Source organism: Ovis aries, chromosome 3 (genome assembly GCF_016772045.2).
Source record: "Ovis aries strain OAR_USU_Benz2616 breed Rambouillet chromosome 3, ARS-UI_Ramb_v3.0, whole genome shotgun sequence".
NCBI lineage: Eukaryota > Metazoa > Chordata > Mammalia > Artiodactyla > Bovidae > Ovis > Ovis aries.
Window position 1 is genome coordinate 93,306,614 of NC_056056.1, and position 24,154 is coordinate 93,330,767.

Consider the following 24,154-nt stretch of genomic DNA (forward strand, 5'->3'; position numbering starts at 1 on the left):
TCCTTTTGCACCCAAGCTCTCTTTTCCCTTTCTTAAATGACTCCATTGATTTAAGCCAGTAGACGCTTGGAATAATAAGCTCAAATTTGTAATTTATTAACATGTGGAAGCATTATTTGTATAAAATATGGTCAGTAATAAAACTTTGCATTTAAAACAAAATTCTGCAGTGAATCTCCTGCAGTGATTTAACATCCTGCTTCTGAAATGGGAAACCGTTTTCTCTTTTAAATTAAAACTTCATTTATCAACTTACTGATAAGACATTGTAGCTATTGAGAAGAAAAGATGAGTAAAACTAAGTTTAACTACAGTTTATGGAGATGATTGTTGACTTCACTTGGAATACCTATTAAATATTTGTGTCATTGAATGTGTTTGGGTAATATTTGCTTTCTGCACTGTTTTTTGTTTGTTTTAAAGGACATTAATAATCTAGTTGTAAATTCTGTTTTTCTGTGTTTCTTATTTAATATTTCAGACTTTGACCACGCAAAACACTAAGAATCCTAAAAACACCACTGGTAGAAGTTCAAAATCCAAAGAGGTAAGAAACAGTCCACTAATATGGACCCATCTGTTCCTTCATTCCCTAAGAGTTCGTCTACCTTGTAACTTGTGTCTCTCCTATAATAATTAGCTTGATATAGAGCAAGGGACGGGAATGGGATATTTTATTTTTGACCTTACTACCAGTTTGTTTTCTGACCTTGAGCTAAGCTAAATAGTTTGTGTTCTTAGTGTGGGGCAAAAAGTTATACAGGGATGGAAAGGGAATTAGAAAGGGAGACACCTCCAGTCTCTTCTCAATAAGAATAGGTTGTAATACAGAATAAAGTCTTGTGTGTAAAGGAGATTGACTTTTGACTGGAGTCCTCTCCAGTTTGTGGTCCTTTTGGTATGGTTCAATTTGCCCTAACTAGATGGGTTCTAAGATTTACTTTCTGGTTATTGACATCTACTGCCAAATAAACATACTATAATTTTTATTTGGCTGTTTGGTATTTTAGGTTTCTGTTACTCATAGATTATTTTTTCAGTTATTTTACTTTTTTCTTCTGGTAGGGGATAAATTTGAGCCTATTTTATTAGAGCAAGGAGAAATGTTACTAGCTTAAAAACCCAGAAGTAAGGATTATGGTTGGTTTCATGGCTTAATAAATTGATCGTACAGTTGTGTACAGATTCCCCCTCCTGCCCCCAAATTAGTGGGGTATGTATTCTAATGCCATTATTATGTTTGCTAGTAATTGACCATTGATAGCATACTAAATGTGTAGGAGGCCTGCCAGGAATTTATTTTCTTTAGTATTAGCACCATTTTTCAAATCACAGATAACTGTTTCTTTTTAATTTTTTTTTTATTGTAGTTATATTTGTCATTAAGTCTTAGTAATAAGTTTTCCATGTAACTTCCTCAAAACATAAACCTTACATAGGCGTACCTTAGAGATATTACAAGTTTGGTTCCAGACTGCCATAGTAAAGTGAATATCACAAGAAAAGTGAGTCACATAAATTTTTTGGTTTCCCAGTGCATGCAAGTTATGTTTGTGCTATACTGTACTCTGTTCAATGTGCAGTTGCATTGTGTCTTCAGGAAGTGTACATACCTTAATTTTAAAATTCCTTATTGCCAAAAATGCTATCATCTGAGCCTTCAGTAACTTAGTAACTTTTGTAAATAGAAGCATCAAAGATCGCTAACTAGGGATCATCATAACAAATATACTAACGATGAAAAAGTTTGAATAATGTTAGAATTAGTGAGATGTGACAGAGACATGCAGTTAGCAGATGGCTGTTGAAAAAGTGGAGCCAGTAGACTTGCTTATCACAGGGTTTTCACAAATCTTCAATTTGTAAAAAATGTATCTGCAAAGTACAGTAAAGCAAAGTATGCCTGTATCTTAATATTGCATATCTTAAAATATGTATTATATGTGTAATTCATCACTGGAACAATCTAGTTAACTGTTAACTTTGTAGTTTCATTTGAAGTGCTTTTAGTAGTCTGTGAATTCTTCAAAACTCTCAGTAGATATCATTTAACATATGGAAGCTGTAAGCTTTTACATTGTATTGTTTGATAAGTGCTTTAAGTGCAGTATTTTTGTGTGTCATATTTTAAAACTCATACATCATTTAGGAAATAATTGTAATCTTACTGAAATTGGATTGATATTGTTAGGATTTACCTTTGGCATTGTTTACTCTTTGGCTTTTGGGGGCTTTGAAAAATAATTTCAGCTTTAGGAAACATCTCTGCTGAAATTCTCATACCGTCTCTTGAAATTTTCGCAAATGATAGATACATCATGCACATTTATTGAAACTGGACCTAGCCAGTTATCAGTAGTTGTTCACAGTTCTGATTTTTTTTTTGTTGTTGTTCCAAACAGGAACCTTTATTTCCATTTAATTTGGATGAATTTGTTACTGTGGATGAGGTTATAGAAGAAGTAAATCCTTTTCAAGTCAAGCAGAATCCACTGAAGGGAAAAAGGAAAGAAGCTCTCAAAAATACCCCTGCCTCTGAACTGACCTTGAAGAAGAAGAAGGGAAAGATGTCTGCTCCTCGTGTGGTTGAGGGAGAGTTGTCTTTTGTAACATTGGATGAGATTGGGGAAGAGGAAGACGCAGCTGCACAGCTAGCACAGGCTCTAGTCACTGTGGATGAAGTAATTGATGAAGATGACATAAATGTGGAAGACATGGTTAAAAATTCAAACTCACTTCTTACATTAGATGAGTTAATTGATCAAGACGACTGCATTTCTCACAGTGAAACTAAAGATGTTACTGTGCTGTCTGTGGCTGAAGAGCAAGATCTTCTTAAACAAGAACGCTTGGTAACTGTGGATGAAATTGGGGAAGTAGAAGAGCTACCTTTAAATGAGTCAACAGATATCAGTTTTGCTGCTTTAAATACTAAAGGAGATGAGGGAAATACTGGAAGGGATTCTATTGGATTCATTTCTTCTCAGATGCCTGAAGACCCTTCTACCTTAGTTACTGTAGACGAAATACAGGATGACAGCAGTGATCTGCATTTAGTGACTTTAGATGAAGTAACTGAAGAGGATGAAGACTCTCTGGCAGATTTTAACAACCTTAAAGAAGAGCTTAATTTTGTTACTGTTGATGAAGTTGGAGAGGAAGAAGATGGAGACAGTGATTTAAAAATTGAGTTAACACAGAGGAAAAATGACCATCCCACTGATAAGAGAGGTGATAGAAAAAAGAGAACTGTGGACAAAAAGAAGACAAAACTTGAAGCTTTGTCTCAAGTGGGCCCAGTAAATGAGAATGTTATGGAAGAAAATCCGAAAACCATGATTGAAAGACGCTCAGCAGGTAGATACATAGAAGTGGTAATTTTTGTTTTATGAGAGGACTACATTTAAATTTTTTAAAATATATTTTATAGTGTTACTGATAATGTCATTGTAGCCAACAGATAGTTGTGGCCAAGTGATATTTTCCAGAGAAATATGTTCAGGATTCACAAAGTTGTCTTAGTTCAGATCTGAGGCCTAAGGTACTGTATCAAGAAAAAAATAACAAAAACAAGGCAAACTAGGGTACCCAGATGAGAGTTGGAATGCCAATGTTATATTTGTATTACTGAGAATAATACAGCTTTTGATAAGTAGAAGGCTATTTATATCAGACTGCCTCCTAGTTTTTGCTTAGACATAGAATTTAGGAAAGTTTGTGAAGGTCCCATTTCACTTTTAAGTAATATTTTGATGGTATACAATGATAGGGCAGTTCACTTTTAGTACTTTAGGGAGAGCAAGATAATTTCCAATACAGAAATCTTGAGTGATTTAGCCATACTGAGAGTAAAAAATACTAGGAAGATCTCACAGACTTGTGGAACAAAATAGAAAAAATGTGTGTAGATTCTTTAAGAAAAGCAGGTAGAGAAGTATAGTTTTGGTCAAGATAAATGGGAAAATAAAAGGAGAATGCTTAGACTAATGCTGAATGTTTTAAAATAGGATTCTCCTATTTTTTTTTTAATTAGAAATAGGTTTCCTTTCCAAATTTGTATAATACTGTATTTTTTGTAAAGAAGTATTAAAGTTGTTATTCAGAATTAAAACTAACTTAAACTCTGTTACTGTTGTAATAAATTAGACTTTCTCTTTAAAGCTACAGTGCCAACCAAGAGAGTTAGAATTGGAAAAATGCCACCATCAGAAAAAGTTGTTATAGTGGAACCAGTGAAAGATGAAGAGGCCTTCCAAATTAGTGAAGGTAAAGTAAGATTAATTGAAGTGGGAGAGAGAGTAACACCACATGAGGTGGTGGTGGTTAAAGTTCCAGAGATCTACTAAGAAAAGTGTCAAAAAAAATTGAACAGGGCAAGGGATGGGAGTGAGGGGAGGCAGCCTATTAATAATTAGATCTGGGTAAAGATTTCTTTGGAAGGAATGATGCTAAAGCTGAAGCTCCAGTACTTTGGCCACCTAATGCAAAGAGTTGACTCATTGGAAAAGGCTCTGATGCTGGGAGGGATTGGGGGCAGGAGGAGAAGGGGACGACAGAGGATGAGATGGCTGGATGGCATCACTGACTCGATGGATGTGAGTCTGAGTGAACTCTGGGAGTTGGTGATGGACAGGGAGGCCTGGCGTACTGTGATTCATGGGGTCACAAAGAGTCGGACACGACTGAGCGACTGAACTGAACTGAACTGAAAGGTTTTTATTATTGCCATTATAGAGATTATTGGAGTGAGACAATAGAATAATAGGTGATCCTATTGTAATTTGTTACTAATTTTCATGGAAATGATCATGAAAGGTATTCTGACCATGCTGCAGCATCAAGTAGGGATTGTTTACTAGCTAACTCTTGTGGTCCAGGTTCCTCGCTTTGTGGATGCTGGCAGGTAGCCAGCCAGTGAATTAAATAAGATGTCTTAATAACATTAACATAATTTATGTTGAAACAAATAAGAAACCGTATCTAGAATACTCCAGTTACTTAACAAGTAGTTGTTACTATTTATGTTATGTGTGTTAGGCACTTCAGTCCTGTCTGACTCTGTGACCCCATGGACCCCAGAGAAGCCTGCCAGCCTTCTCTGTCCATGGATTCTCCAGGCAAGAACACTGGAGTGGGTTGCCATGCGCTTCTCCAATGTCTGTTATATTCATAGCAAAATGCTAAATTCCTTGTACCATTCTCTTTGCGGCATCCTCATTGCCCTCTTGCTTTTGTATCCCATGTTCTCTAAGGAAAAATGACCAACTGTGATGCAGTCCAAGCTCATTGACCTAGCTCTCAACTGGGTCCTTAGTGCTGTTCCACAATTTATTTAGGCCTCCTTCCTTTCCCATTTCCTAACCAGGTGTAATAAAAACTCGAAACCCTTCTGCTTTTTGTCAAGCTGGATAAAATTTTTTTCTTTTTAGTCTTACTTGATTTCTGTGTATCATTTGTTACTGTTGATCATGTGCTCTTTCTTGATGCTCTCTCTCAGCTAAGTGGGTACTCCTCCTTTGTCTATTCTTCTCCGTTAACCTCTCCTTGATACCAAGCCATAGACAGTGGTTTTGTTGTTGTTTAGTTGTTCAGTTGTGTCCAACTCTTGTGACCCCTCAGACTGTAGTCTGCCAGGCGCCTCTGTCCACAGGATTTCTCAGGCCAGGTTACTGGAGTGAGTTGCCATTTCCTTCTTCCCAACCCAGGGGTTAAACTGTGTCTCCTGCACTGCAGGCAGGTTCTTTACCACTGAGCCACCCCGGAAGCCCATCAGTGGTTTTACTAACTGAAAAATGGTTCTAGCATGACTTCATCAGAGCTTTCCCCCCTCAGGATTTCTCTTGTGATGTGGCAGCTTCAGCTATTAGCTTGCTTAGTACTGCCTCATGTCCACAGAAAAATAAAGGATCACTTCTTTACTGCTTCTGTAACCATTTATTTTCATTATTGGGCAATATGTTTGATGAAGAATATAGCTTAAGAAAGTCATTTCTTAAAACAATTTTAAATTTAAAATATTTGTTTTAATCTTTTAATTATTATCTAACTCTATATATTAATAATACATGGTATTGTTGTTTTTATTATTAGATAAAGGTGCCTTTGGAATGGTAGGAGCAAGTGTGTTTGAGAAAGCTTGTTACTCTGGTAAGGGAATAATTTCTTACAGCAAAAGACTGGAGGCTGTTTTAACCATCAAGTCAAGAAAAGGGAGACAGTCTTTTCAAAATCAGCTCTTTGGGACTTGATGACTGTTAAAGGAATAAAAGAAGAGTATAATGAATTAAATAGTTTCTAGCCATCCCGTCAGATGTGGTAAACAGTGGCCCAGTTACACGGGGAGAGCACTGAACTTGAAATCACAAATCTCCCATCACTTCCTGGCTATGCAACCTTGAACAAAATCAGTTTCTTACCTCTTGGTTTTGCTTTCTCCATTGTGAAGAAATACGCATAATAATGATTTGACCTTCCTATCTCACATGTGTTAAAAGTCAAATGGGATATATATATAAAAGATTTGTCAAGTGCTATATTACAGTTAGGTGTTTCACCTACTAAGGGTAACTAGAATTGCCTGGAACCAGTTTTTGGTTTTGTCCTCCCCCAAGATCATATTATGTAGTCTGCTGATAACATTGAGTGCTTTCTTAGATGTTAATGCACTTTGCTGGATTTGAATGTTTGTAATTTTACTTGTGATTCAGTCTAACAAGGGTCTTAGTCCATCAGTGTAGACTCTGTTTTTCTTGGTTGGAATGCCTTCTATAGAGGCCGTCAGAATTATTCTCTGCTCGTGTGCTTTTCCCTTTACTCTGCACTCTTCTCCCAATCCAGCACTTTTGCATACACATGCTAACTGTTATCCGTAATGTAGAACTTGAACTTCTCCCATTAACCTTTGAATTTTTTCTGGAATCATGTATAAATATACTGTTAAACTTCAGTCCCATATCCTTAAGTCCATTTAATAAGGTTGAACCGATTTACCCGCTTATTCCTTATATAAAGACTCTTGGAAAAATAGTTGGGTGAGAAAGGTTTACTTAGATGATCCATAAATTAATCTTTGTAGGCAGAGATTATCTGACGTTAGCCTCGCAAAATCTAGAAATGGACCCATTTGCAGTGAAGGGATGGAGATGCAGGTGTAAAGAATGGACTTTGTACACACAGTTGAGGGAGTGAGTGGGATGAATGGAGAAAGTAGTATCAACATATATACACTATTGTGTTTGAAGTGGAGAGTTGGTAAGAAATTGCTGTGTAACACAGGGACCCATTCTGGCGCTATGTGATGACCTAGAGGGTTGGAATAGGGGGAGGGGAGGGGGGAGGCTCAGGAAGGAGGGGATGTTATGACTGATTAACGTTATTGTATACCAGAAACCAACATAGCTTTGTAAAAATTAAAAGACAGATCTGTAAATCTATTTTGAGTAACTTTTTTTCTTTAAAAAATTTAATGACTTTGGTTGGTGAAGAATCTGGATTAGAGGATTCAGAACCAGAACAGAAACGCAAGAAGACTGAGGACTCTTCAGGGAAATCAGTGGCACCTGATGTCCCTGAAGGTAAAGTAAAAATGACATTTTTCCTTATCCACATGAAATAAAAATTCAGTATCATAATAAGTATTCTGTTGTTTAGGTAAGAAATGTGGCAAACTTGCATAGATGATTAGAGGAAATTAACAAGTTTTGCACACTAGCATTTCTGTGTTTTTACCTGGCAAAGATAGTTTTATTGCACTCTTGAAGTTTGGGATATGTACTCTCTTTGTTGCTCTGATAAAAATTGAGTTATACTTTCCCAGACAGAAATTACAGTTGAGTATTAGGACATGCTGGAAAAGCTTAGCTAGCAAACTTTGTTCATGGCCAGCTCAGATGAGGTGGGGGGCACCTTCTTTGTTTACCTAATATATTCCTCAAGCATACGGTTGCCTGTCATTTTGCCTCTTTGTACCGTTATACCGTTTCTTTTTTTAAAAAAACAAAACAAAACACACAGTGGATGCTTAAGAGATTTATTTCAAAGACTGCCAGGTTCTTTCCCAGTGCCCTGGCATCCTGGAAGCTCTGGAATATTGTAGAATTCATTTAAAAATAAAGACCTCAGTTTCATGATTAGAGATTTAATTGCTCTTGATCGCTATGTTTGTGTGTATATATATAAGTATATGCTGTGCTTAGTATGTTTGTCATGTTTAGATAAATTTATTAACACAGCTATAGAAAAAATATCATTGATTTTTTTTTTTTTCTTTCCTCTTCCCCTTCTCTCTTTCTGAATTTTCAAGATTTAGACTTTCTTGTACCAAAGGCTGGATTCTTCTGTCCAATTTGTTCCCTCTTCTACTCAGATGAAAAAGCAATGACAAATCACTGCAAGAGTACACGTCATAAGCAAAATACAGAGGTAAGTTTTTTATTCTTTACTCTTATAGAATCTTCAGGTGGTGGTACTACAGTCAGAGTACTGAAGTGTCCTTACAAAATGTACATTCTTTCCCCTTTAAAACAACTTTTTAAGGTTTGTGCCAGTTTATTTGTGTCCTTCACTGTATCTTGCCACTAACTTCTAGTTTTTATTCCTTATTTTCTCGTAACATTTGCCAGAATAGATTTTGTGTATTACTAGTCCCATGTGACACTCCATTAAAATGTGGGAAACTATATAATCTGATGCCCTCTTGCAGAGTCATGGACACATAATATATTAATGTTTTGGACTTGTCTAGCCAAAGAATCCACTTAACTTTATTTAAGCCATTTCCTTACTACCACTACCCCCTTTTAAAGTCGTATATATCTTTGGGAAGCATTTAGATTACAACCACAGAGAATCATCATTAGCCATAGTTGAAACAGTGGTCCTCATTTCCTCCTGAATGTTTGAGAGTTGCTCTATGTATCCTCTATATTTAATTTGTGCCACAGACACTCACCTAACATTATTTGAGCTGTTATTTATTTGCTGGAAGCGTATTCAGTCCCCCAGTCAACTTAACAAGTATGTAAACCCAAGGATCTAATCCCCAAGATCACATAGCTAGTTAGGGGCAGATTTAGGATTTGAACCTACTTTTGTTTTACTCTAGGCTTGTGCCCTTAAACATTGTGCTGTGCTACCTGTGCTCTTAAGTTAACATGTCACTTTTCCACTCGAAATCTTCCACTGGCTTCATATTACCCTTAGAATAATACCCAAACTTCTTATTGTGGGTCTTTAAGGCCCTATATGATCTGATTCTTTTCTGCTTCTCTGACCTCCTATTATTGCTCACTGTGTTCCAGCTTTTTTTGTCTCTGTTTTATTTTTCCTATATTAAAGTCCCCTTTGCACTTTTATATTGCTATTCTTTTACCCTTTCGTGACCCCTCTTGTCTAACTGGTTCTTCATCATCTTTTAAATCCTAGCTCAAACAACAGCGTCCCTGAAAGGCCTTTGACAGAAAAAAGACCTAGCTAAAATAGAGAACACCTCCCACCTAAAAAAGAATCAGTCTCACTTACCATACTGTCTTTCTTTCCCTTATAATACTTACTGCCACCCCCGAAATTATCTTAATTGTTTATTATTTCTCTTTCCCCACTAGAATGTGAGCTCCATGAGGTGAAGGGTCTTACCTATCTTGTTGAGTCCCCAAGCATCAATATAATGCATAGTATATCATAAATACCAGATGATTGATGAAAAGAAGGAATGTTAATCTAAGGCACTGTTTCTTTAATCTTTATTTTGTAGGATCAAGCTTATTAACTTGTAAATACAATGAAATGTGTTAGGTATAATTGTAACACAGCAAAGCAACATCTAATAAATATATTATTAAATTGCTTTTAACAGAAGTTCATGGCCAAGCAAAGAAAGGAAAAGGAGCAGAATGAGGCTGAAGAAAGAAGCTCTAGGTGATTGAGGGGGTGGGGGGAAGAATTCATTAGAAATTTGTTTAGGGTCCAGTTGATTTGTGTATTTTTGTTATCACTTAATTTGTAATTTTTGTTTCAGAAGCAAATATTCATGTTGTACAAATTTCTGATTGCCCTTGATGTAGAGAGACTGATGGGGAAAGTATGATGGGTTTGATTTTTATATCAAATCATCAGGCATGGAGAAATATCTTTTAGAAGTGTTAAAATAAATGTTCCTACTGTATATTTAAAATAATCATGTTGTGTTTGTGGCTGATTTATTAAAGACTTGCTTGCCTCTGGTTGCAGACAGACTTGTCTACAACCACTGTGACTTGGGGTGCTTGGGGATTCTTCTACCATTACTAGGAATCAAGGCATGACAGTGTTTGGCTTTGCTTCAGCTATCCTTGTACAGGTCAAAGATTTCTTAAAATTTTCAGTTTTCCTGGATAAAATTTAATTATGGCATGCTTAGCCCAGGTAGGTTTGAGTAAAACTTTGCTTGACTTTTTAAATGGATTAGAAAGATACTTTTTCTGCTTCTGGTAACAGCTGTTTTTGCCAGGACCCATTTAGGGTGATTCCTAGCAAGTCATTTAATAGTACCTTGAAACTGTGAAGACAGAACAGCTTTTACTTCCTGTAGACCACAGGAATTGCTTTGTAAATCATTTGAATTATTATTGAATATGTTCGTAGGGAGTTGTAAAGGTGCAAAAAAGGAACTCACTGAAATTGTTAGGTGCTAGACACAGTCCTGTACTGTGACGTTGTAGATGAAACCGTGCATCAGACATAAGCCTACTGATTTTGAATTTTTAATATCTGATCCTTCCATCTCTTAATATTGCTGTTGTTTGAGTTGCTAAGTCGCATCTGCCTCTTTTGTGACCCTGTTAACTGTAGCCTGCCAGGGCCCTCCATCCGTGAAATTTTTCAGGCAAGCATATTGGAATGGGTACCCATTTCCTTCTCCCAACCCGGGGATCAAACCTGTGTCTCCTGCATTGGCAAGCAGTTTCTTTCCCAATGAGCCACCAGGGAAGCCCCTCTTTTTATTAGAATGCACCAGTTAACAAAGAGGGTGAATGGAAGGAAACAAGAAACAACTATTTGTTTAGATCTGTTACTCCCATAATAGCGCACATTACCTCACAGTCAGCAAGAGAGAAGTGAAGAACACAAGACAGCATTTTTCTGTTGTTGCTCATCACACTAAGTGCACACTCAGTTCACACTTAACCATAGCCTGAGCAAAATGGCTTATTTTACCGCATGTCACAAACTAAGGAATGGTGTGTGGAGAGGGATGGCTTGTGAATGCCAAGAGTCTATTATAATTATTAAAAACATATAGATGAATGAGGTGACAAGAGAGAGAAGAACTGTTAAAAGATTGGAGTATAAGGTACTGGCAGGCACTTTTACTGCCAAGGCTTGCATTCATTCACTCCCTGGTCTGGAACTTCTATTTTTGGCTGTGCCTTTGCCAGCAAAGTCCATCTAGTCAAAGCTATAGTTTTTCCAGTAGTCATGTATGGATGTGAGAGTTAGACTGTAAAGAAAGCTGAGCACTGAAGAATTGATGCTTTTGAACTGTGGTGCTGGAGAAGACTCTTGAGAGTCCCTTGGACTGCAAAGAGATCAAATCAGTCAATCCTAATGAAAATAGTCCTGAATATTCATTGGAAGCTGAAACTCCAATACTTTGGCCACCTAATGCAAAGAACTGACTCATTTGAAAAGACCCCGATGCTGGCAGAGATTGAAGGTAGGAGAAGGGGATGACAGAGGATGAGATGGTTGGATGGCATCACCGACTCGATGAACATGAGTTTGAGTGAACTCTGGGAGATAGTAATGGACAGGGAATCCTGGTGTGCTGGAGTCCATGGGGTCGCAAAGAGTTGGACACAACTGAGCAATTGAACTTAACTGAACTGTGGCTTTCAGGATCTCAGTTACCCAACCAGGGACTGAACCCAGGGCATGGCAGTGAAAGCATAGTCCTAACCACTAAATCACCTGGGAATTCCCTAATCATAAGAGTTTAAATGTGAAACATTTATTTCCTTCAAATTAGTTATCGGGACATTGAGATTCTAAATTAAAAGGAGCTGTTAAGATGTGAAAGTATAGTAGAGGGGATTTATGTGTTTGTTTCATCCTAGTAACAGATGTTGATGTTTTCACTATATGTAGTAACCAGTGTCCTCTCTGCTGCTGTCCGTATTTAAGACTGGGAAGTTTTAGGGCTCCAAATACGAAAGATTTTTTTAAATTTATATTCCCTTCCCCCCACCCCCCACCCCCGCCAATAAGCATATATTCTTTGCATATAATCTTAGAAGTATTCTATACTTTTCCAGAAAAGCTTGGAAATATCTCCCTCCCTTTATTCACACTACACACATGGACTGTTATTTGCATAGTAGTTTCTGCTTACTAGTTAGTTAAGGGATATAATTGGATCGCAACTTTTATCATTTCATCATAGTTTGTATCGTTTCTTTATCTAGACACCAGAGCAAGAAAAGGTTGTGTTCAACACCTCTATAAAAGCTTTTAGATTTTTTTACCCTTTCTTGCACAGAATGTGGTGGAAGTTTGCCTCTCCAAAATGGCTCCTTTTGAGTTCTTTTTTAAAAAAATGTATGAGTCAGGTTTTAAAACTTAAAATTTTTATTTTAATGTTTTATTATATGATTGTAGAAAATATCAAGCATTTTAAAAAGAATGCAGTAATTTATCTATACATTACCTAGTTACCTAGTTTCTTATACATTACCTAATTACCTAGTTTCACTTCTCATATTATTGTAAATTTCACGTCATTTTACCCATAAATGTTTCGTTATGTATTTCTAAAAGATAAGGATTCTTAACATAACCAATAAAATGATTAAAGATATTTCTTACATAAAAATCAAGTTCAGATTTTCTACTCTTTCATAAATGATTTTTCTTTTACTGTTTGAATCAAGATCAAAGTTAGATCCATATATTGTTGGTGTTCATAGGTCTTTTAAATTATTTTTAATATATAGACTCTCTTCTGGTATTTTATTTAATGAAGAAATGAGATATTCAATTCTGTAAAGCCATGCTACTCAGAATTTGGTCTTTGGATCTAGGGCCAGTCCACAAACTGGTATTAGTACAGAAAGTGTTGAGAAAATTTATCACAGTTTGACAGAGACTCTGTCTCTTGGATCTAATAATCTTTAAAATTGGGCTTGTATTTTTTGTTTTTTATTTGATTAAAAAAATTGTAGAAATATTAGTCTGTGATAGATTGAAAAATAGGGGTAAAAACTAAACTGATCCATCACATAGTTTGAGAAGCAAATTTTAAGTATTTGAATTCATAAATCTTAGTATATTTGTTGCAAAACCTTTGCAATATTAGCCTGCTGATATTCAAATTGTTTAATTTTTGGCCTTTTTTATTTGACTTTTAATTCTTTTTAACAGGACACAAGTAATTTTCGTAGGTCCCTTGCTATTCGTATGTGAAGGCTTTGCAGACTTGCTTTGTATACCTCCTGCCCTAGATCTGAAGTCAGCCATTTCTTAAAGACCAGTGGCTATTTAGGGTGTTCATTGCTTGTATTTGGTTATTGCTCTTTAGTAGATGGAACTTGGAATTATATGTTTTGGTTTTTAAGTAAAATGCATCATGGAGACTTCCCTGGTGGTCCAATGGCTAAGACTCTGCACTCCCAATGCAGGTGACCCAACTTCAATCACTGGTCAGGGAATTATATCCCACATGCCACAACTAACACCAGATGTATTTAATCTCTTCTGTCATAAATCTAAATCTTTCTTTCTCCTACGTTAGAAATTCTGATTCTTAAGGACATCAGTTAGACTTAATACGAAGAGCACAACCAACAATGTGATTATTGAAAACAAAATTTTAAACTTAAAAAAAGCTTTTCCATATCAATAGAAACCATAAACAGAATGAAAAGATGATCTTCAGAATGGGAGAAAATATTTGCAAACAAAGCAACCAACAAGATTAATCTCCAAAATAATTGGGCTGGCCAAAAGTTTCTTTCAGGTTTTTCCAACCAGAGCGAACTTTTGGGCTGAACCAATACACAAACAGCTCATGTGATTCAATAGCAAAAGAAACAACCCAACAAAAAAACGGGTGAAAAATTTAAATAGACATATCTCCAGAGAGACATACACATAGCCAAAAAAGGACATGAAAAGATGCTCAGCACCATTAATTATTAGAAAAATGCAAATCAAAACTACAGTGAGGTATCACCTCACACCAGTCAGAATGGCCACCATCCAAAAATCTATTAATACTAACAGTAAATGCTGAGGAGGGTGTGAAGAAAAGGGAAACCTACACTGTTGGGAAAGTAAATTGGTATAGCCACTTTGGAGAACTGTATGGCGGTTCCTCAAAAACCTAAAAATAGAGCTACCATATCATTCAGCAATCCCAATCCTGGGCATGTATCTAGAGAAAATCATAATTCAAAAAAATACACGCAGCCCAGTGTTCATTGCAGCGTTATCTACAATAGCCAGGACATAGATGCAACCTAAATGTTGTTCGACAGAGGAATGGATAAAAGATGTGGTACTTATCTACAGTGGAATATTGATTAGCCGTAAAAAAAGAATGAAATGACCTGATTTGCAGCAACATGAATGGACCTAGAGATCGTTTCAAAAGTGAAGTAAGACACAGACAAATACATGGTATTGCTTGTAAGTGGAATCTAAAAAATGTTACAAGTGAACTTATCTACAAAACAGAAATATGTATTTGTATAACTGATTCACTTTGCTGTATACCTGAAACTAAAGCAACATTGTAAATTAACTGTACTCCAATAAAAGTTAAAATTTTTTTCTACTTTCCTTTCACTTTGTCTTCAAAGTATAGGGCTTTCAGGTCACCTCCCATAGTTAACAGTTATGCTGCCATCTAGATTAACATTGAGGTTTATTTAGTTTCATTTTTTATTTCTAAGGGTTACCTTTTCAAGTTAATTTTGTGTTACATAAAACATTTTACATCGTTCTAAAGCGACTTCACTTAAAGTCACACTTAAAAAGAAGCCTAGCTTCTATCTCTGTTCTCTTGGTTTTCTTTCTGATACAAGTAACCTTTCTTTGTTAACTTCGTAATATGTTTTTATGTATATATGCAGACTCGTACCCATGGGATAATCCAGTAGCCTTGTGCCGGTCGATTGCTAACCTAAAAGGAAATCTTGTTCATGCCTGTGTGCCCAGTCATGTCTGACTCTTGTGACCCTGTGGACTGTGTAGCCCACTAGGCTCCTCTCTCTAGGATTTTCACGCAAAAAATGCTGGAGTGAATTGCCATTTCCTGCACCAAAGTATCTTGCTGACCCAGGGATCAAACCCATGTCTCTTGGGTCTTTGGCCTTGGCAGGTGGATTCTTTACCACTGTGCCACCTGGGAAGCCCAACCTTGATGGGGATCCAGTGACAATAAAAACAGAGGTTGAAGGTGGAGGAGAAGCTGGGAATATCTGAATCCTTTATAAACATAAGAGGAGGGGATTTGCCAGATGCTGAATCTTTCATATGTTACAAAAGTGCTGAAGTTAAAATTACATGTTCCATAAGCTGAAGTACATCTTTTAATAAAACTTTAGTATTTTTTTCTTAAAGGAGTGGTTTTTATAATAAGATCTTTAGAAAATTTGAAAGGAGAGAGTGGGAAATGGAAAATGTATTCTATGCTACAGAATCCATGAAAAAAGGGAGATAGGGTTCTGTGATTGACTCTCTACCATTTTGTTCTGCCCTGACATCTATGAATCTTCATCAGCAAAACATTACAGGCTTCTGAGGTATTTGCTGAACTTTAAAAAAAAAAAAGGGTATGTGTGTATATATTGTATATAAATCATGTTCCTGTGTTTTTCAAAGGGTTATATGGTAACAAAAGCATAAAAAGATAGTTGACAGCTTCACCTATGCTAAATGCCGAGAGGTATAGATGTTGAGAGTTGGAACATATGGAAAAGTAAAATATGGAAGTAACATGGAAAAGAAAAACAACAAAGAGGAGGAAGGTTAGTAAAATGGAATTATACTGTTGTAAATTTTTATGTTACTTGTGAAGTGGTATAATAACTCCAGATAGGTGGTGATAAATTAACCATCTACCACCAAACCAAAAAAAAACCTGATAGGTTTAAAAAGTCAACAGAGCTTTTTTTCGGCCAGAACCGCCATCTTCCAGTGATTCGCCAAGATGACCAACACAAAGGGGAAGAGGCAGGGCACCCGCTACATGTTCTCCAGGCCTTTCAGAAAAGATGGAGTTGTTCCTTTGGCCACATACATGCGAATCTACAGGAAGGGTGATATCGTAGATATCAAGGGAATGGGTACTGTTCAAAAAGGAATACCCCACAAATGTTACCATGGCAAAACTGGGAGAGTCTACAGTGTTACCCAGCATGCTGTTGGCATCATTGTAAACAAACAAGGGCAAGATTCTTGCCAAGAGAATGTGCATATCGAGCATATTAAGCACTCTAAGAGCTGAGATAGCTTCCTGAAATGTGTGAAGGAAAATGATCAGAAAAAGAAGGAAGCCAAAGAGAAAGGGACTTGGGTTCAGCTGAAGCGCCACCCTGCTCCACTCAGAGAAGCATACTTTGTGAGGACCAGTGGAAGGGAACTCGAACTGTTGGAGCCCATCCCCTATGAATTCATGGCCTGATGGGTGTAAAAATAAAGACCTGGACTGTAAATATATTTCTCTTAATTGAGTAGAGGTGGTGTGTCTAAATTCAGTGGGTAATGTCTTTTCAAATTTAGTGTTTTTTCTTCCTGAAAGGTGTAAGATAGTTTGTTGTTCGGTATGCTCCATTTATTAATAAACTGCCAGATATTATTTATAAAGTAAAAAGTCAACAGAGAAGATAAATGATTACTAAAAAATAATCTAAACCCCCCCCTCAAAAAAAGGAAAGGGCAAATAAAGGATTAAGTTTTCTATTTGAAAACTTACAGAAAGATGATAGACTTGGACCCTATGTATATCAGTAATTATATGAAATGTCAATGAACTGTACATTTCAATTGAACTGACATGAACTGAAACTAAGTGATTGGCACATCCTCACTTGACCAGCTGCTTGTAGTGGGCACTAAACTTGTAGATGAAGGTTTTACTTTTCTTAAATTTTAAGTTTTCATACAGAGAAAGTAATAAAACCTGTGAGGAAACAACTCCAGTGACTGTAGATGTATAATTCGTATGAAAATTCTTTCTTATGTAAGATGAGCTAATTTATCAAACTAGACGTTGGAACTAGAGTCAGGAGTGAGTGAAAAAAAAAATATTGTCTGGTAGAGTGTGGACTTGTAGTATTTAATTCTCATAATCTGGGAGTATGTGGAATATGAATCTTATCTATATACCAGAATGCTAAATGTTTTGCAGCATTCTCAGTTAATCTTCGAAATAATCCTAGGAAATAGATGCTATAATAATTCCCATTCTACTTAATGAGGAAGCAAGCTCAAAGAGATGGTGATTACATCTAGCAAGTGATAGCACTGGGATTGAAAACCATTATCCTAGAGCCCCATGCTTTTTTTACCCTTCAGAGTTCTGGTCAGCTGATTAAACTCCTTGGGGTCATGAGGAAGAGAAATTGATAGATAAACATAGTGATGGAGTCAAGAGAAGGAAGGAGGATGGCCTTCCTTGCATAGGGATGGAGTATTTTGTTTACTTGCAAAAGCATTAGTGAATAAGGTGGAAAATCTTGGTAGCTCACTGGTAGGAGTGGTCTCTGGTAGGGTAGGGTATTTTATCACTAATATTGTATAGAGTTGCCTGCGGTAAATGATGATAAAAAGCAGTCATACTCAGGTTTTATTATTTTTAAGTATTTTGCAGACTGCCCCTTTCCCAACTGGGCCATTATGGAATAGACTGTGCCCATTGCTCTGCCTTTGTACACTCCTGCTAGTGGGCTGCATCTCCCTAGCAGGGACGGCCCTGCTGCATCTAGGGGGACTCCTGCAGCCTGTAGAACAGCTGCAGCCTCTGAGCCTCTCCTCACTTGCCAAGAAAAGCTTCCTTTTGGGTAGGAGGGGCACCTGGAGTTTGTTGGTGACTTTTTGAAAAGATTAGCCAGAGGCTTGAGTGGAAGTGTAATTCTTGTACCACCTTTTCCTAGGCTTGGTTGCAGCAAGGACAGCCTCTTGACTCCAGGTGTGTGTAGGCCCCAGAGGTGGTGCTAGTCATGATTTAAGGACCAGAGAAGAAATGCCTGGCTTGTAATAGACACTGCAGGGACTGACTGGGACCTGCACTCAAGTGTTATCTATCCTGTTATGGCCCTGTTGTCTGAAACTGTCTAATTTTCAGTCCTCTTGCTCCCAACAGCGGAGAAGGCAATGGCACCCCACTCCAGTACTCTTGCCTGGAAAATCCCATGGACAGAGGAGCCTGGTAGGCTGCAGTCCATGGGGTCGCTAAGAGTCAGACATGATGGAGCGACTTCACTTTCACTTTTCACTTTCATGCATTGGAGAAGGAAATGGCAACCCACTCCAGTGTTCTTGCCTGGAGAATCTCAGGGACGGGGGAGCCTGGTGGGCTGCCATCTATGGGGTCACACAGAGTCGGACACGACTGAAGTGACTTAGCAGCAGCAACAGCAGCAACTCCAACAGACCTGTTGCCACCACCTTCCCGTGGCAAACCCCTGTGGTCAGCTGTCACAGCCAGGGAAGGAGGGAGTCAAGACACCTCAGGGATGTTGCAAAGGTGAGGTTCAAACTTTTGCATTGAAATACAACTACTCTGCGGTTATAGAAGTGGCGCCATACTTCACTGTGAGCTGCTGGGACTCTTGTTTAGTGTGACCAAACCAAGTTCGTCTAACTCAGAATATTTAAAGCTATTATATTATGTTAGAAAACTGAGGAACACTTAGACAAAAGGAAATGGAATTCAACATAACAATGTTGAATCTCTGTTCTTTTCTTTCTTTGAGCCCTTGATTAAGTAATTAGCTTGTACTTCAGGACTTTCTTACTTAAATACATTGTGTCATTAAACTTGGAATCATACCTGTGACCTACAGTTTGAAGGAAGGCAAAAATCATGCCGCCTTGTGTTCACTCAGGGCGCCTTTCTCCTTGAGTAGAAGAGCTTGCTGCTACTGCTGCTAAGTCGCTTCAGTCGTGTCCGACTCTGTGCGACCCCATAGACGGCAGCCCACCAGGCTCCCCGTCCCTGGGATTCTCCAGGCAAGAACACGAGTGGGTTGCCATTTCCTTCTCCAATGCATGAAAGTGAAAAGTGAAAGTGAAGTCACTTAGTCATGTCCGACTCTTCGCGACCCCGTGGACTGCAGCCTACCAGGTTCCTCCGCCCATGGGATTTTCCAGGCAAGAGTACTAGAGGGGTGCCATTGCCTTCTCCGGTAGAAGAGCTTAGTACCCAAGTATTTCAAACTTCCAATCTTATCTGTCCAGCATGTCAATTAAAGGAACATACACGGTAGCTCTAAGACCCGAGAGAAGGGTTGATGTGGTGGGGAAGTGAGGTTTAGAGGTGGGAATGAAAGGTACTTAGGAGGGCTTGTATATATGTGATTACTGATGCTTGCTTGTGAAGCACTCATTTCTTCCCTTCTAGGTAGTCCTGCCACTGGGGACCAGTGTGGAAGCCACCCTACCTCTGGGTTTTCAGTTCTGAGAACTAACACATTTTCTTAGGTTTTGTCAGCATTCTCTCAGACTCATAGCTTTAGATGTAAAGGTAAGGAATTTGAACGTCATCCCATCGTCAAGGGAAAATTTGCAGTTTTGAGAGGAAATTCCATATTTAGGAAAACTGCATTTACACAGTAATTTTTACATGCTACCTGCTCTGACACTGATGTAAGGGAAAGGCTTTTTTCCCCCATGTTTTCTGTAATGTAATATTACTGCTTTCCTTGCTCATCTGTGGCTGATATCCACTAGTCTCTTATCTCTTTCATCTTCTGAGCCTTGCTTCAAGCATCCACACACACAGTAACTGTCATATCCTGTGGATAACCCCAGTCCGCTTCCTCCGACTCCCGCCTGAGTCCTCATGCCAGTGGTTAGGACCTCCACACTGACTAGTTTCCATACTTTTCAGGCTGTTGTAGTTGTCTTGACAGTGGAATCTCAGTTCTGGGAGGGCTGTCATAGGTCACCAAGAGCAGTCCTCAGAAGCTTGAAATTCTCCATGGCATTTCTGCCAGAGTATCTGTCCATTGAAGGAGTATTTTCTAGGGCCTGGGTGCTCCCACTGTGGACAGTTCCAGTTTTAGATATAGTTATTATAATCCTCTCTTTAGAATTCGAGTGTTATAAACCTTGACATAATCCAAGAGAGAAGTCCTTCAGGTTAGGAACTGTTAAGATATTTATTTTGGCTTTCCAGGTCCACTCTACCCTTTCTCACCCTGCTGTCTGCCTAGGAGGCTAACCTATGTGAACTGCACCCCTTGCTTGTCCACTTCTTAGAGGCTTTGAATAACGAGGAGCCAGGGCAAGAGATTGAATAGAATGAGTATTTCTTCTGGCTCCCTCCCTCCCTGCAGGATCACCTTAGACTGGCTTTGTACTTCAACCATAGATCAATATTTTTGTATCAAGGCTGTGTGTTCTTTATAGGAATCTCCATTTAGGTTCCAGTAGCTAGTAACTGCTGATACTCATCCTAAGGTGCTGAACTACCCATTGTTCCCCCAGAGCCTCCACACCTTTATTAAATCTTCCTCAAGTTATCCTAATATCAGTATGCTATTTCTTTTTTTCTTTTCAAACTTTAAACTTAGTTGTATTGGGGTATAGCCAATTAACAACATGGTAGTTTCAAGTGAACAGCAAAGGGACTCAGCCATACATAGACATGTACCCATTCTCCCCCAACCCCCCCACCATCCAGGCTGGCACATAATGTTGAGTAGACTTCCATGTGCTATACAGTAGGTCCTTGTTGGTTATTCATTTTGAATATAGCAGTGTGTACTTGAACTTCTCAAACTCTGTAACTATCCCTTCCCTACCAGCAACCGTAATTTAATTTGCTAAGTCTGGGAGTCTTTTTCTGTTTTGTAAGTGAGTTCATTTGTATCATTTGTTTTTAGACTCCACATATAAGGGATGTCATATATTTTTCCTTCTCTGCCTGACTTCACTCAGTTGACATCCATGTGCCAATCCATGTGGCTGCAAATGGCATTATTCCGTTCTTTTTAATGATTAATACTCCACGGTATATATGTACCACATCTTTATCCATTCCTCTGTTGATGTGCATTGAGGGTGTTTTCATGTCTTGTCTATTGTGAACAGTGCTGCAGTGAACATTGGGGTGCCTGTATCCTTGCATATCATTTTTTTCCCTCCAGTGCTATGCCCAGGAGTAGGATTGCAGGGTCGTATGGTATCTCTAGTTTTAGTTTTTTAAGGAACCTCCATACTGTTCTCTATAGTGGCTGTACCAATTTACATTCCGCCCAACAGTGTAGGAGGGTTCCCTTCTCTCCACACCCTCTCCAACTTTTGTTGTCTGTGAGATTTTTGATGATAGCCATTCTGACCAGTGTGAGGGGATACCCCTGGTAGTTTGATTTGCATTTCTCTAATAACTTGTGATATTGAATATCTTTTCATGGGCCTGTTGGCCATCTGCGTGTCCTCTTTGGCAAAATGTCTGTCCAGGTCTTCTGCCCATTTTTTAAGTGGACTGTTTGTTTGGATGCTGTAAAGTGTCATAAACTTTTTAAATTTGGAGACTAATCCCTTACTAGTCATATCGTTTGCAAATATTTTTTCCCAATCAGTAGGCTGTCTTCCATTTTGCTTATCATTTCCTTTGCTGTACAAAAGCTTTTGAGTTTAAGTAGGCCCCATTTGTTATTTTTGTTTTTATTTCCATTATTCAGTGTGCTGTTTCTTACTGAGACAGATTGAAATCAGTATTGCAAGTGGCTCTAGGAAACTATTCTTCAAAACTGGGCTACCAGTTCTTTTAAACTGGCTATATTAATATCAGACAATTACACTCTAAAGCAAAGTGTATTACTAGAGACAAAGAGGAACATTGCGTGACAATAAAAAGGTCAGCCCACCAAAAAGATGTGGCAATCTAAATGTTTAAAACCAAGCAAGAAAGCTTTAAAATACATAAAGCAGAAACTGATAGAGCTAGAAGGAGAAGTAGAAAAATCAATTATTCTTGGGAACTTCAACACCACACTCTCACTGATTGATAGAATTGCTAGAGAGAAAATCATCAAGGATATAGAAAAACTGATGAAAATCATATCAATAGGATCTAATTGGCAGTCATAGAACACCCAGCTATAGCAGAATACACATTCTTTTCAAGCACATATAAAATGTACCCCAACATAGACCATAATGTGGACCATCAAACAAGCCTTCACACATTTAAAACAATCAGAATAAGACAGAATAGGCTCCTTGACCATAATGGAATCCCACAGAAATCAACAACATAATGGCAATAAGAAAATCAAGAACACTTGGAAATTAAACAGCACCCTTTAAAATAATCTATGGGTCAAAGAAGGTTTTTGAAGGAAAAAAAGGAATGAAGATGAAAACATCAAAATCTGTTATTGTTCAGTCGCTAAGTTACATCCAACTCTTTGCAACCCCATGGACTACAGCACACCAGGCTCCCCTGTCCTCCACTATCTCTCAGTTTGCTCAGATTCATCTTCATTGAGTTGGTGATGCTATCTAACCATTCAATCTCTGCTGCCCCTTCTCCTTTTGCCTTCAACCTTACCCAGCATTGGGGTCTTTTCCTCCCAATGAATATTCAGGGTTGATTTCCTTTAGGATTGACTCGTTTGACCCCTGCAGTTCAAGAGACTCTCAGGAGTCTTCTCCAACACAATTCAAAAGCATCAAAATTCTTTGGCACTCAGCCTTCTTTGTGGTCCAACTCTCACATCCATACATGACTACTGGAAAATTCACAACTTTGGCTATATGGACCTTTGTTGGTAAAGTGATGTCTCTGCTTTTTAATATGCTGTCTAGGTTTGTCATAGCTTTCTTCCAAGGAGCAAGCATCTTTGAATATCATGGCCTGCAGTGATATTGGAGCCCTAGAAAATAAAATCTGTTGCTATTTCTGCTTGTTCTCTGTTTGCCATAAAGTGATGTGACCAATGCATGATCTTAGTTTTTTGAGTATTGAGTTTCAAGCTGGTCTTTTCACTCTCTTCTTTCACTTTCATCAAGAGGTTCTTTAGATCCTCTTCACTTTCTACCATTAGAGTGGGGTACCATCTGCATATCTGAGTTTGTTGATATTTTTCCTGGCAATCTTGATTCCAGTTTGTGATTCATCCAGCCTGGCATTTTGCATGATATACTCTGCATACAAGTTACATAAGCAGGGTGACAGTATACAGCCTTATCATACTCCTTTCCCAGTTTTGTACCAGTCCATTTCCCCATGTTTGGTTCTAGCTGTTGCTTCTTGACCCACATACAAGTTTTTCAGGAGGCAGGTAAGGTGGTCTGGTATTCCTATCTCTTTAAAGATTTTCCACAGTTTGTTGTGATCAACACAAAGGCTTTAGCATAGTCAGTGAAGCAAAAGTAGATGTTTTTCTGGAATTTCCTTGTTTTTTTCTGTGCTCCAGTGAATGTTGGCAATTTGATCTCTGGTTCCTCTACCTTTTCTAAATCCAGTTTGTACATCTGGAAGTTCTTGGTTCATGTACTGCTGAAGCCTAGCTTGAAAGATTTTGAGCATAACCTTGCTAGCATGTAAAATGAGTGCAATTGTATGGTAGTTTGAATATTCTTTGGCATTGCCCTTCTTTGGGATTGGAATGAAAACTGACCTTTTCCAATACTGTGACCACTGCTGAGTTTTCCAAATTTGCTGACATATTGAGTACAGCACTGTACTGAGGGAAATTTAAGTGCTTACTTTGTAAAATAAATATCTCAAATCACTTAAGTTCATAGTTAAAGAAGCTAGAAAAAAAAAGAGCAAAAGAAACCCAAAAAAGGAAATTATAAAGAGCAGAAATTAATGAAATTGAAAAGAGGACTATGAGAGGGAAAAATTAACGAAACAAAGCTACTCCTTTAAGAAATCCAGCAAAATTGATGAACCTCAGCAAGATTCACAAAAAGAAGACTTCCCTCGTGGCTCAGATGG

General features: G+C 37.9%; 1 protein-coding gene and 1 pseudogene across 22 annotated transcripts in view; both read left to right on the forward strand.

The window, feature by feature from the left end:
- ZNF638 (zinc finger protein 638) overlaps positions 1–10,174 on the forward strand; it is a 135,473-nt gene extending 125,299 nt beyond the window's left edge. For 8 of the 22 annotated variants that reach the window (XM_060412328.1, XM_060412332.1, XM_060412339.1 and 5 more), the window contains 6 exons: positions 482–547; positions 2,403–3,357; positions 4,162–4,266; positions 6,091–6,147; positions 7,485–7,574; positions 8,303–10,174. In XM_060412328.1, coding sequence (XP_060268311.1) covers positions 482–547; positions 2,403–3,357; positions 4,162–4,266; positions 6,091–6,147; positions 7,485–7,574; positions 8,303–8,580 — 1,551 coding nt within the window. In that variant the 3' untranslated portion in view covers positions 8,581–10,174. The remainder of the gene's footprint in view (positions 1–481; positions 548–2,402; positions 3,358–4,161; positions 4,267–6,090; positions 6,148–7,484; positions 7,575–8,302) is intronic. The other 14 variants (XM_042246324.2, XM_060412335.1, XM_060412344.1 and 11 more) reach the window with 7 other exon arrangements.
- A 5,968-nt stretch (positions 10,175–16,142) lies between these two features.
- Positions 16,143–16,712, forward strand: LOC105607893 (large ribosomal subunit protein eL21-like; annotated as a pseudogene).
- The last annotated feature ends 7,442 nt before the right edge of the window (positions 16,713–24,154 follow it).